This window comes from Haliotis cracherodii, unplaced genomic scaffold, assembly GCF_022045235.1.
Source record: "Haliotis cracherodii isolate W230 unplaced genomic scaffold, xgHalCrac1.p SCAF_3, whole genome shotgun sequence".
NCBI classification, from domain to species: Eukaryota; Metazoa; Mollusca; class Gastropoda; order Lepetellida; family Haliotidae; genus Haliotis; species Haliotis cracherodii.
The window spans coordinates 59154608-59169395 of NW_027266286.1; the positions used below are offsets into that span (position 1 = coordinate 59154608).

General features: G+C 42.4%; 1 protein-coding gene across 1 annotated transcript in view; it reads left to right on the plus strand.

Annotated features, from left to right (window-relative positions):
- LOC139474285 (zinc finger protein aebp2-like) overlaps positions 1-14788 on the plus strand; it is a 69566-nt gene that overhangs the window by 44603 nt on the left and 10175 nt on the right. The window contains exon 2 of the mRNA XM_071257235.1: positions 3464-4086. Within this exon, the coding sequence (XP_071113336.1) occupies positions 3464-4086 (623 nt within the window). The remainder of the gene's footprint in view (positions 1-3463; positions 4087-14788) is intronic.

The following is a 14788-nucleotide window of genomic DNA, read 5'->3' on the forward strand; positions in this document are numbered from 1 at the left end:
AATCAGTTTTAAGCAAACCATGCTTGTTGTAAGAGACAACTAACGGGATCAGGTGGTCAGACTTGCAAACTTGGTTGATGCATGTCATCATATTCCAACTGCGTGGATCAATACTCATGATGTCAGTCACTGGATTGTCTGATCCAGACTTAATTATTTACAGACTGCCATCATATAGCTGGAACATGGCGGAGTCAGGCATTAGATAACAAAAATACAAAACAGCACACTTACCATCATGATTTGCCTGAATTTCTGTTACTAAATTTCCAGGTTACCAAAAAAAACACCTTCCATTTCCACACCCAAGAACCAAATGATTTCTCAAACAGACTTTTATCATGAAAATAAAGAAATGTATAGAATTATTAAAAAAAACAATTCTAACCTATTGGTGATAGTATAACATTTTAATGTTATTTTGTGAAAAACATCCTTTTCATAATGTTGTCAAAAATTAATTTCACTTACGTAAATAGTTGCAAGGGTAACAGGTTTGACACAGTCATTAATGAACAATTTCCTGGAAGTTTGTGCGCAGGGTAGTGTTTCCATCAGTGGTGTATTGCATGTAATGGCGAGTTTGTCTCAATCTTAACACAGGGATCATTGTCTTGTCACAGCCTGGATCTATTATTCATGTGTATTGTGATTGGCACAGTCAGTATGTCCCTGAGTCCCAAGTCGATGTGACCTGAATTCATCTTCACTACCATTGCCATGCATGTCGGTGGCATATTCTACCTTCACGCAAGACGCTGACTTCGGACTTGGGTCAGAAAAAACAAGGAACATTCAGTCTGATGATGCTAGTTGTGTGGTTTGATGTCCAGGTAGAATCACACCGAAATCTATTCTGCACTGTATTGACGTTGAAGCTGTTTTTACTGCTCAAAACAATTGATTAAAAAATATGAAGTTGTCGAAAAAGTGTGCCTTATTTGTCATGGACAAACAGAGCGATCTTAACAGTAGCGTAACTCGTTAAAGTAACATACTTTGATATAGACATAGGACAGTGTTGAGATCACTGGGTAGAATGGGCCTAGCCAAGGCCTAAGTCAAAGTCCATTCGTATGTTTTATTTTACCAGTTCTCTTGGCAAATATGTAAAGAAACAGAAGAATGAAAGAATGCTAAATCTGACTTGACAATTTCACTTGCAACCAGATGATGTTGATCACTTGTTTAACTTTGTCAAGAAAATCATCCTATCATTTGTCTTCCTGCTCTGAATTGTTAGCTCACCTTACCTTTCAGTTAATGTGAGGTTATGTTGTGTACATTGTCAGTCATTGCTCATTATTGTGTGTAAGGTGAGCTTCAGTACCTAGGGACTACTTTTCTGAAAAGATAATTCCTCAAAAGGTAATGTTACAATCCCTTTATTCATGCATATATATTATGTAAATATTATTTGTGTACATTATTTTATGATATATTCTGAACAAAAACAGTTAGTGAGCATGTATATTTCTTTGGGATATTTTCATGAAATTGTGTGCTCACTGTTCACTACAAAATAATATCCCCCAAATGTTCATGATCCCTAACTTATTTTGTTCAGTATATTTCAAAACAAAATATTTCTTGATTGTCACTAGCAACTCAGGATTGTCTCTGTCCATTCAACTCTTGACCTGCCAATCAGGATTGAACACCAAGCAGTTTATGGGTAGCTTTTGTCTGGAGTTAGATTACATTGATCTGTGGAGGGGGATCTTTTGTCCATCCCATCAGTGATGTTGATTGTGATGTTGATTGCCCCCAGTAAACTGCTGGAGTTCTTGACCAGGATAACTGACCCAACTCATCACTGTAGCCCCAGGCTGGTGGTGACGGTAGTGTTTTGGATGACAAGGAAAGGTCAGAGGTCCTTGATTGCTGTTATTAAACTATAAATAGAAGGCTTCTTTGTTCTTGTAATTTACTATTGTAGTCCTTGAGGTGTTTTACCCTGGTGTCCTTGTGTCTGTCGCCATTGGTGCAGGGCGACATGATCAATCCTTGAAATAGATTTTGCCCACCTGGTCCACACAAGAATGTTGCAAGATCCAGGTTGTTTGTTTTCTGGTGTTGACGTTTTGTATATACCTCACATTGCTGTTATTTCATCTCTGATATCAATATGTAAAAGAATCTCAGGGATAGAAATTAATTTTTATTTTCACTAGTAGGGATTATTGATCTGGCAACAGAGTTTCAGTCTATCTAAGTCAACAAGGCAATATCACTAGTCCTTCTAGAGAGTAGCCATGTACCTAATGGAAGAAGGTGTGGTCCACAAGATAATGTCACTAGTTCTTCCTGAACTTTACAGGGCGGTCGGGTAGCCTAGTGGTTAAAGCGTTTGCTCGTTACGCCGAAGACCCGGGTTCGATTCCCGACATGGGTACAATGTGTGAAGCCCATTTCTGGTGTCCCCCGCCATGATGTTGCTGGAATATTGCTAAAAGCGGCGTAAAACCATACTTACTCACTCACTCACTCACTCACTCCTGAACTTTACTCGCCTCAGACTAGTGGACTTGTATTACAAACCTCCTGCATCCACCATCCTCCCTCCCTCCCTCCACTCCTCTTCTTCCTCTTCCTTCTCCCTTCTGTCACTCGTGTTTCAATCCTCAAACTGACCCATGAAGATCCGGGGTAGAATAGGTCTTTATCAACCCATGCTTGCAGTGAAAGGCAACTATGCTTGTCGTAAGAGATGTCTAACGTGATCGAGTGGTCAGGTTTGCTGACTTGGTTGATGCATGTCATCGTATCCCAATTGAGTGGATCGATGCTCATGATGTCAATCACAATATTGTCTGGTCCATACTTGATTTACAGACTGCCTTCATATAGCTGGAATATTGTTGAGTGCATCATTAAACAACAAACAAACAGTCCCCAAACCATGTCATTCTGAAAGACGTTAAAAGATCGTGCTTATTGTTTCCCTGTCTGGCGCTCAGCATTGAGTGCTTAAACATGGACTGATCTCTGAGAGTCAGTATACTGACAGGGATATCCATGTGAAACTGCAGCATGGTATTTCAGTGGGCTTTCACCACCTCACTAACTCTGCTGTGATTGCACGAAGCATTATAAGATGATGTTTACCAGGCCTTTATTGCTCCAGGCACAGTTGACAACAGATTCTTGCTCTCAAGGTGTTCATCATTAGAGGCAGAAGACCTCTAATCATTACGTTATCTGAAGTATCACCTTACTCTCGAGGGATGGGATGGTCCTTTGATGTAATCAACAGTCACAGGCACAAGGTGTCTCCAGTGGCTGAATTGCACTTCAGGAAAATAAAGACAAATCCGACCATCTTCAATTATTTTAGCTTGTTAGACATCTGTAGGAATAATTCCATAAGTTATTTCAATGATGGTGTTGGACACAACATGCTATTTTAATGATCCAACTGTTTGTTTCATTATTCTTATATTGTAATTTCCTGTATTTCCAGAATTAAGGATATAGAAGAGATCAAACTAGCTCACCTTGAGTTAGACACATCCAGCCTTAAACATGAAGTGCCAAGTCCCAGTGAACCGCCGTCTGCTCCGTGCTCAGAGCAGGTCACGCCCGACACCTCAAGATCATGTACGCCAAATCCGTTCCTTGCACCATCAGCAATCACCATCCCAAGCAATAAAGACTCACTAAACTGCAAAAACTGTAAAACAAAGGTTGAAGAAAAACAAATTCCATGCCGATGGAGAAACTGCTCAGTGAAAATAGACCCTAGTATAAATATGTTGGAACATATACGACAGGTCCATGTAGATCCTCAACAACAGAGTGAGACTTTTGTGTGCCTGTGGGATGGATGCAAGGTGTATAACAAGTCCTCCTGTTCCATGTCGTGGCTGTCGAGACATATCGTGTGCCACAGCGGACACAAGCCCTTCAAGTGTATTGTGGAGGGGTGTGGGCAGAGGTTCACCACTCACGCGGGACTGGAGAGACACGTCAATAGTCACTTTAATACACTACCACAAGCCAATCAGAAGACGCAGAAACTTCGGGAAGACACGCCAACCAAATTACTGCGGAAACGAAAGATAAAGAGAAGGCGGCCTCAAGGAAGTAAGTATACACACAGAAACATGACCTTCACCTTGTCTCAGAGAAGTGAGTATACACACAGAAACATGACCTTCACCTTGTCTCAGAGAAGTCTGTATATGCACAAGAAAATGACCTTCACATTGATTCACGGTAGTAAGTGCACACTATAGGATTATTATCAATTATATACTCATGAAGATCTGGGTCTTCAGCAACCCATACTTGTCTCCCCCTGTGAAGATCCAGGTTTTGAATAAGTCATCAGCAACCCATGCTTGTCTCCCCTTTGAAGATCCAGGTTTTGAATAGGCCTTCAGCAACCCATGCTTGTCTCCCCTTTGAAGATCCAGGTTTTGAATAGGCCTTCAACAACTCATGCTTGTCTCCCCCTGTGAAGATCCAGGTTAGAATAGGCCTTCAGCAACCCATGCTTGTCTACACCCGTGAAAATCCAGGTTAGAATAGGCCTTCAGCAACTCATGGTTGTATCCCCCCCCCCCCATGAAAATCTGGTTTAGAATAGGTCTTTAGCAACTCATGGTTGTATCCCCCCCCCATGAAAATCTGGTTTAGAATAGGTCTTTAGCAACTCATGGTTGTATCCTCCCCCCATGAAAATCTGGTTTAGAATAGGTCTTTAGCAACTCATGGTTGTATCCCCCCCCATGAAAATCTGGTTTAGAATAGGTCTTTAGCAACTCATGGTTGTATCCCCCCCATGAAAATCTGGTTTAGAATAGGTCTTTAGCAACTCATGGTTGTATCCCCCCCCCCATGAAAATCTGGTTTAGAATAGGTCTTTAGCAACTCATGGTTGTATCCCCCCCCATGAAAATCTGGTTTAGAATAGGTCTTTAGCAACTCATGGTTGTATCCCCCCCCCATGAAAATCTGGTTTAGAATAGGTCTTTAGCAACTCATGGTTGTATCCCCCCCCATGAAAATCTGGTTTAGAATAGGTCTTTAGCAACTCATGGTTGTATCCCCCCCCATGAAAATCTGGTTTAGAATAGGTCTTTAGCAACTCATGGTTGTATCCCCCCCCATGAAAATCTGGTTTAGAATAGGTCTTTAGCAACTCATGGTTGTATCCCCCCCCATGAAAATCTGGTTTAGAATAGGTCTTTAGCAACTCATGGTTGTATCCCCCCCCATGAAAATCTGGTTTAGAATAGGCCTTCAGCAACTCATGGTTGTATCCCCCCCCCATGAAAATCTGGCTTAGAATAGGTCTTTAGCAACTCATGGTTGTATCCTCCCCCCATGAAAATCTGGTTTAGAATAGGTCTTTAGCAACTCATGGTTGTATCCCCCCCCATGAAAATCTGGTTTAGAATAGGTCTTTAGCAACTCATGGTTGTATCCCCCCCATGAAAATCTGGTTTAGAATAGGTCTTTAGCAACTCATGGTTGTATCCCCCCCCATGAAAATCTGGTTTAGAATAGGTCTTTAGCAACTCATGGTTGTATCCCCCCCCCATGAAAATCTGGTTTAGAATAGGTCTTTAGCAACTCATGGTTGTATCCCCCCCATGAAAATCTGGTTTAGAATAGGTCTTTAGCAACTCATGGTTGTATCCCCCCCCATGAAAATCTGGTTTAGAATAGGCCTTCAGCAACTCATGGTTGTATCCCCCCCCCATGAAAATCTGGCTTAGAATAGGTCTTTAGCAACTCATGGTTGTATCCTCCCCCCATGAAAATCTGGTTTAGAATAGGTCTTTAGCAACTCATGGTTGTATCCCCCCCCATGAAAATCTGGTTTAGAATAGGTCTTTAGCAACTCATGGTTGTATCCCCCCCCATGAAAATCTGGTTTAGAATAGGCCTTCAGCAACTCATGGTTGTATCCCCCCCCCATGAAAATCTGGCTTAGAATAGGTCTTTAGCAACTCATGGTTGTATCCTCCCCCCATGAAAATCTGGTTTAGAATAGGTCTTTAGCAACTCATGGTTGTATCCCCCCCCATGAAAATCTGGTTTAGAATAGGTCTTTAGCAACTCATGGTTGTATCCCCCCCATGAAAATCTGGTTTAGAATAGGTCTTTAGCAACTCATGGTTGTATCCCCCCCCATGAAAATCTGGTTTAGAATAGGTCTTTAGCAACTCATGGTTGTATCCCCCCCCCATGAAAATCTGGTTTAGAATAGGTCTTTAGCAACTCATGGTTGTATCCCCCCCATGAAAATCTGGTTTAGAATAGGTCTTTAGCAACTCATGGTTGTATCCCCCCCCATGAAAATCTGGTTTAGAATAGGTCTTTAGCAACTCATGGTTGTATCCCCCCCATGAAAATCTGGTTTAGAATAGGTCTTTAGCAACTCATGGTTGTATCCCCCCCCATGAAAATCTGGTTTAGAATAGGTCTTTAGCAACTCATGGTTGTATCCCCCCCCCCATGAAAATCTGGTTTAGAATAGGTCTTTAGCAACTCATGGTTGTATCCCCCCCCATGAAAATCTGGTTTAGAATAGGTCTTTAGCAAATCATGGTTGTATACCCCCCCATGAAAATCTGGTTTAGAATAGGTCTTTAGCAACTCATGGTTGTATCCCCCCCCATGAAAATCTGGTTTAGAATAGGTCTTTAGCAACTCATGGTTGTATCCCCCCCCATGAAAATCTGGTTTAGAATAGGTCTTTAGCAACTCATGGTTGTATCCCCCCCCCATGAAAATCTGGTTTAGAATAGGCCTTCAGCAACTCATGGTTGTATCCCCCCCCATGAAAATCTGGTTTAGAATAGGTCTTTAGCAACTCATGGTTGTATCCCCCCCCCCCCATGAAAATCTGGTTTAGAATAGGTCTTTAGCAACTCATGGTTGTATCCCCCCCCCATGAAAATCTGGTTTAGAATAGGTCTTTAGCAACTCATGGTTGTATCCCCCCCCCATGAAAATCTGGTTTAGAATAGGTCTTAAGCAACTCATGGTTGTATTCCCCCCCATGAAAATCTGGTTTAGAATAGGTCTTTAGCAACTCATGGTTGTATCCCCCCCCATGAAAATCTGGTTTAGAATAGGTCTTTAGCAACTCATGGTTGTATCCCCCCCCCCCATGAAAATCTGGTTTAGAATAGGTCTTTAGCAACTCATGGTTGTATCCCCCCCATGAAAATCTGGTTTAGAATAGGTCTTTAGCAACTCATGGTTGTATCCCCCCCATGAAAATCTGGTTTAGAATAGGTCTTTAGCAACTCATGGTTGTATCCCCCCCCCCATGAAAATCTGGTTTAGAATAGGTCTTTAGCAACTCATGGTTGTATCCCCCCCCATGAAAATCTGGTTTAGAATAGGTCTTTAGCAACTCATGGTTGTATCCCCCCCCATGAAAATCTGGTTTAGAATAGGTCTTTAGCAACTCATGGTTGTATCCCCCCCCATGAAAATCTGGTTTAGAATAGGTCTTTAGCAACTCATGGTTGTATCTCCCCCCCCCCCCCCCCCCCCCCCCCCCCCATGAAAATCTGGTTTAGAATAGGTCTTTAGCAACTCATGGTTGTATCCCCCCCCCATGAAAATCTGGTTTAGAATAGGTCTTTAGCAACTCATGGTTGTGTCCCCCCCCCCCCATGAAAATCTGGTTTAGAATAGGTCTTTAGCAACTCATGGTTGTATCCCCCCCCCATGAAAATCTGGTTTAGAATAGGTCTTTAGCAACTCATGGTTGTATCCCCCCCCATGAAAATCTGGTTTAGAATAGGTCTTTAGCAACTCATGGTTGTATCCCCCCCCATGAAAATCTGGTTTAGAATAGGCCTTCAGCAACTCATGGTTGTATCCCCCCCCCATGAAAATCTGGTTTAGAATAGGTCTTTAGCAACTCATGGTTGTATCCCCCCCCATGAAAATCTGGTTTAGAATAGGTCTTTAGCAACTCATGGTTGTATCCCCCCCCATGAAAATCTGGTTTAGAATAGGTCTTTAGCAACTCATGGTTGTATCCCCCCCCCATGAAAATCTGGTTTAGAATAGGTCTTTAGCAACTCATGGTTGTATCCTCCCCCCATGAAAATCTGGTTTAGAATAGGCCTTCAGCAACTCATGGTTGTATCCCCCCCCCCCCCATGAAAATCTGGTTTAGAATAGGTCTTTAGCAACTCATGGTTGTATCCCCCCCCATGAAAATCTGGTTTAGAATAGGTCTTTAGCAACTCATGGTTGTATCCCCCCCATGAAAATCTGGTTTAGAATAGGTCTTTAGCAACTCATGGTTGTATCCCCCCCCCCCCCATGAAAATCTGGTTTAGAATAGGTCTTTTGCAACTCATGGTTGTATCCCCCCCCCCATGAAAATCTGGTTTAGAATAGGTCTTTAGCAACTCATGGTTGTATCCCCCCCCATGAAAATCTGGTTTAGAATAGGTCTTTAGCAACTCATGGTTGTATCCCCCCCCATGAAAATCTGGTTTAGAATAGGTCTTTAGCAACTCATGGTTGTATCCCCCCCCCCCCCATGAAAATCTGGTTTAGAATAGGTCTTTAGCAACTCATGGTTGTATCCCCCCCCCATGAAAATCTGGTTTAGAATAGGTCTTTAGCAACTCATGGTTGTATCCCCCCCCATGAAAATCTGGTTTAGAATAGGTCTTTAGCAACTCATGGTTGTATCCCCCCCCATGAAAATCTGGTTTAGAATAGGTCTTTAGCAACTCATGGTTGTATCCCCCCCCCATGAAAATCTGGTTTAGAATAGGTCTTTAGCAACTCATGGTTGTATCCCCCCCCATGAAAATCTGGTTTAGAATAGGTCTTTAGCAACTCATGGTTGTATCCCCCCCCATGAAAATCTGGTTTAGAATAGGCCTTCAGCAACTCATGGTTGTATCCCCCCCCCCATGAAAATCTGGTTTAGAATAGGTCTTTAGCAACTCATGGTTGTATCCTCCCCCCATGAAAATCTGGTTTAGAATAGGTCTTTAGCAACTCATGGTTGTATCCCCCCCCATGAAAATCTGGTTTAGAATAGGACTTTAGCAACTCATGGTTGTATCCCCCCCATGAAAATCTGGTTTAGAATAGGTCTTTAGCAACTCATGGTTGTATCCCCCCCCATGAAAATCTGGTTTAGAATAGGTCTTTAGCAACTCATGGTTGTATCCCCCCCCCCCATGAAAATCTGGTTTAGAATAGGTCTTTAGCAACTCATGGTTGTATCCCCCCCCCATGAAAATCTGGTTTAGAATAGGTCTTTAGCAACTCATGGTTGTATCCCCCCCCATGAAAATCTGGTTTAGAATAGGTCTTTAGCAACTCATGGTTGTATCCCCCCCCATGAAAATCTGGTTTAGAATAGGTCTTTAGCAACTCATGGTTGTATCCCCCCCCATGAAAATCTGGTTTAGAATAGGTCTTTAGCAACTCATGGTTGTATCCCCCCCCATGAAAATCTGGTTTAGAATAGGTCTTTAGCAACTCATGGTTGTATCCCCCCCCCCCCATGAAAATCTGGTTTAGAATAGGTCTTTAGCAACTCATGGTTGTATCCCCCCCCATGAAAATCTGGTTTAGAATAGGTCTTTAGCAACTCATGGTTGTATCCCCCCCCCCCATGAAAATCTGGTTTAGAATAGGTCTTAAGCAACTCATGGTTGTATTCCCCCCCATGAAAATCTGGTTTAGAATAGGTCTTTAGCAACTCATGGTTGTATCCCCCCCCATGAAAATCTGGTTTAGAATAGGTCTTTAGCAACTCATGGTTGTATCCCCCCCCCCATGAAAATCTGGTTTAGAATAGGTCTTTAGCAACTCATGGTTGTATCCCCCCCCATGAAAATCTGGTTTAGAATAGGTCTTTAGCAACTCATGGTTGTATCCCCCCCATGAAAATCTGGTTTAGAATAGGTCTTTAGCAACTCATGGTTGTATCCCCCCCCCCATGAAAATCTGGTTTAGAATAGGTCTTTAGCAACTCATGGTTGTATCCCCCCCCCCCCCCCCATGAAAATCTGGTTTAGAATAGGTCTTTAGCAACTCATGGTTGTATCCCCCCCCATGAAAATCTGGTTTAGAATAGGTCTTTAGCAACTCATGGTTGTATCCCCCCCCCCCCCCCCCCCCCCCATGAAAATCTGGTTTAGAATAGGTCTTTAGCAACTCATGGTTGTATCCCCCCCCCATGAAAATCTGGTTTAGAATAGGTCTTTAGCAACTCATGGTTGTATCCCCCCCCCATGAAAATCTGGTTTAGAATAGGTCTTTAGCAACTCATGGTTGTATCCCCCCCCATGAAAATCTGGTTTAGAATAGGTCTTTAGCAACTCATGGTTGTATCCCCCCCCATGAAAATCTGGTTTAGAATAGGTCTTTAGCAACTCATGGTTGTATCCCCCCCCATGAAAATCTGGTTTAGAATAGGTCTTTAGCAACTCATGGTTGTATCCCCCCCCATGAAAATCTGGTTTAGAATAGGTCTTTAGCAACTCATGGTTGTATCCCCCCCCCCCCCATGAAAATCTGGTTTAGAATAGGTCTTTAGCAACTCATGGTTGTATCCTCCCCCTATGAAAATCTGGTTTAGAATAGGCCTTCAGCAACTCATGGTTGTATCCCCCCCCCCCCCCCCCCCATGAAAATCTGGTTTAGAATAGGTCTTTAGCAACTCATGGTTGTATCCCCCCCCATGAAAATCTGGTTTAGAATAGGTCTTTAGCAACTCATGGTTGTATCCCCCCCATGAAAATCTGGTTTAGAATAGGTCTTTAGCAACTCATGGTTGTATCCCCCCCCCATGAAAATCTGGTTTAGAATAGGTCTTTAGCAACTCATGGTTGTATCCCCCCCCCATGAAAATCTGGTTTAGAATAGGTCTTTAGCAACTCATGGTTGTATCCCCCCCCATGAAAATCTGGTTTAGAATAGGTCTTTAGCAACTCATGGTTGTATCCCCCCCCATGAAAATCTGGTTTAGAATAGGTCTTTAGCAACTCATGGTTGTATCCCCCCCCCCCATGAAAATCTGGTTTAGAATAGGTCTTTAGCAACTCATGGTTGTATCCCCCCCCCATGAAAATCTGGTTTAGAATAGGTCTTTAGCAACTCATGGTTGTATCCCCCCCCCATGAAAATCTGGTTTAGAATAGGTCTTTAGCAACTCATGGTTGTATCCCCCCCCATGAAAATCTGGTTTAGAATAGGTCTTTAGCAACTCATGGTTGTATCCCCCCCCATGAAAATCTGGTTTAGAATAGGTCTTTAGCAACTCATGGTTGTATCCCCCCCCATGAAAATCTGGTTTAGAATAGGCCTTCAGCAACTCATGGTTGTATCCCCCCCCATGAAAATCTGGTTTAGAATAGGTCTTTAGCAACTCATGGTTGTATCCCCCCCCCCCCATGAAAATCTGGTTTAGAATAGGTCTTTAGCAACTCATGGTTGTATCCCCCCCAATGAAAATCTGGTTTAGAATAGGTCTTTAGCAACTCATGGTTGTATCCCCCCCCCCCCCCCATGAAAATCTTGTTTAGAATAGGTCTTTAGCAACTCATGGTTGTATTCCCCCCCATGAAAATCTGGTTTAGAATAGGTCTTTAGCAACTCATGGTTGTATCCCCCCCCCATGAAAATCTGGTTTAGAATAGGTCTTTAGCAACTCATGGTTGTATCCCCCCCTCCCATGAAAATCTGGTTTAGAATAGGTCTTTAGCAACTCATGGTTGTATCCCCCCCCCCATGAAAATCTGGTTTAGAATAGGTCTTTAGCAACTCATGGTTGTGTCCCCCCCCCCCATGAAAATCTGGTTTAGAATAGGTCTTTAGCAACTCATGGTTGTATCCCCCCCCCATGAAAATCTGGTTTAGAATAGGTCTTTAGCAACTCATGGTTGTATCCCCCCCCCATGAAAATCTGGTTTAGAATAGGTCTTTAGCAACTCATGGTTGTATCCCCCCATGAAAATCTGGTTTAGAATAGGCCTTCAGCAACTCATGGTTGTATCCCCCCCCCCCATGAAAATCTGGTTTAGAATAGGTCTTTAGCAACTCATGGTTGTATCCCCCCCCATGAAAATCTGGTTTAGAATAGGTCTTTAGCAACTCATGGTTGTATCCCCCCCCCATGAAAATCTGGTTTAGAATAGGTCTTTAGCAACTCATGGTTGTATCCCCCCCCCCATGAAAATCTGGTTTAGAATAGGTCTTTAGCAACTCATGGTTGTATCCCCCCCCCCATGAAAATCTGGTTTAGAATAGGTCTTTAGCAACTCATGGTTGTATCCCCCCCCCATGAAAATCTGGTTTAGAATAGGTCTTTAGCAACTCATGGTTGTATCCCCCCCCCATGAAAATCTGGTTTAGAATAGGTCTTTAGCAACTCATGGTTGTATCCCCCCCCATGAAAATCTGGTTTAGAATAGGTCTTTAGCAACTCATGGTTGTATCCCCCCCCATGAAAATCTGGTTTAGAATAGGTCTTTAGCAACTCATGGTTGTATCCCCCCCCATGAAAATCTGGTTTAGAATAGGTCTTTAGCAACTCATGGTTGTATCCCCCCCCCCCATGAAAATCTGGTTTAGAATAGGTCTTAAGCAACTCATGGTTGTATCCCCCCCCATGAAAATCTGGTTTAGAATAGGTCTTGAACAAGCCATGCTTGTCTCCCTCTCTGAAGATCTGGGTTAAAATTGGTCTTCAGCAACCCATACTTGTTGTAAGAGGGACAAACAGCCACACACACACACGACTAGACTAACATTTAGTCTCTGAAATCTTATATTACACAATATCCTTCTTGACTTTAAAAACAAAAAAATTCCCTATGCTGTGGAATAGAGCTAGCTTGAGCTGGCTAGACTTGATTTTGTATGCATTTCTAGATTATTATTTTTTCATAAAATAAATATATTCCACGGTCATGGTGCAGGACTAACACATGACATTAGACCCCATTTAACCTCATTTTTAGGTTCTGCTTTTGAAATGTCCTTGTAACTTCTGTTGAAGTAGGATAAATGTTTGGTGCAGCTGAAAGGTTTTCAAGAACATTATACAATATTTTTGCTTTCTCGAGCAGAAATTCTATTTCCAACATATTTAGTGAGAAACTCTCAGTTAGAGGAAAGAAAAAATTGTGTTAAGCAAAAGTTGCTTTTGCAAGTGTGTAAGTGACAGCGATGAAGAGTCTGTTGTCAGTGGAAACATACACCTGTCATGTTTCCATGGTTAAAGCATTTTTCAGCTGGCGTTACCGTGGAGACAAACACTGAATGAATGTACATGAAACCTTCTTTAGCCAAGTGGCATGGATGGCCAAGCTTCATCTGACACGAATATCGAGGACTGTCATTGACAATCATCCTAAATGTGTGACTTTATCCACTAGCCTGAAGCCCAAGTCTAGTACAATTCTGTGCAGTCTAAGCTCAGCTAATGATAGCTCATATTATGGAAGATATAAAATTATGGAAGATGATGCTTGGAGCCAAGTTTGGGCTATAGACGACTTAAAACATTTTGACCACATACACAAAATGAGAAGATCAAGAAAAGTAGGATCCTTACACCTGACCGCTGTATACTAACCTATGCTGACTTCGTTGAAGTTGTTTTTCTGGTGGTAAATTATACAACAGTGTCTGTAAGGTCATAAGGTAGTAGTAGGGGCAGTCGGGTAGCCTAGTGGTTAAAGCGTTAGCTCGTCATGCCGAAGACCCGGGTTCGATTCCCGACATGGGTACAATGTGTGAACCCCATTTCTTGTGTCCCCCGCCGTGATATTGCTGGAATATTGCTAAAAGCGGCGTAAAACCATACTCACTCACTCACTCACTCATAAGGTAGTACTCATGATAGCCATGGCTTACTGTCAATAAAGAACGATTCGTATCACAAACTGACGATACTACTGGTATCATGATACACTACATCAAATAGTAAGAAATGATGAAATATCTGAAATATCTACAGCTCTAAAACATCTTTCTTTGTGCGTCTATTTATTTTTAACAAATAAATTTTAACAAAGAAAACAACAAGAACAAAACAGGTTTAAATGAAGGGATGGTTATTAAATGTAACAGTTAGTCGGCACGTCCTCAGCCTCCACATCCTTGTGTTCTGCCATGCTTACAAGTGGCGTTATTCTACTTCTGCATAACGGAAGGTAACACTATTAGTTCCTGTTCTTTTTATAGCGTATTGCGATGTCACAAACTGACAATTGGAGTGTCGTGTGTACCTAAGTATTGATGATTTGGTAGGTATTGGTGCCCTAGTGGCCGCTGTATCATGCAGCCCGCTCTTGTTGTTGGAATGAGGGGCGGTCGGGTAGCCTAGTGGTTAAAGTGTTCGCTTGTCACGCCAAGGTTTGATTCCCCACATGTGTACAATATGTAAAGCCTATTTCTGGTGTCCCTGCTGTGATATTGCTGGAATATTGCTAAAAGCGGCATAAAACCATACTCACTCACTCACTGTTGTTGGAATGGATCCCCCGATACCTAGGTTTGTTGTAAGAGTTGACTAAATGGATCAGACAATCATATTTATCGGTCACTATTTACCTGGTTCCCCTGTTATTCCAATACATCGATACTTATCTGTTTCTCTTGATTTTCTGGTTCATAAATTTACCTGTCCATCTGTTAATCCATAACCCTTTTGTTACAATTCCTTTCTTTGCATGGAATGGTTGCCTCTAATCATTGATTCACCTGGTATCATGGTCCACGGCACTTGAGTTACACAGGTGACAACACAGGTGAGGTAGGTGTGTCATTGTCC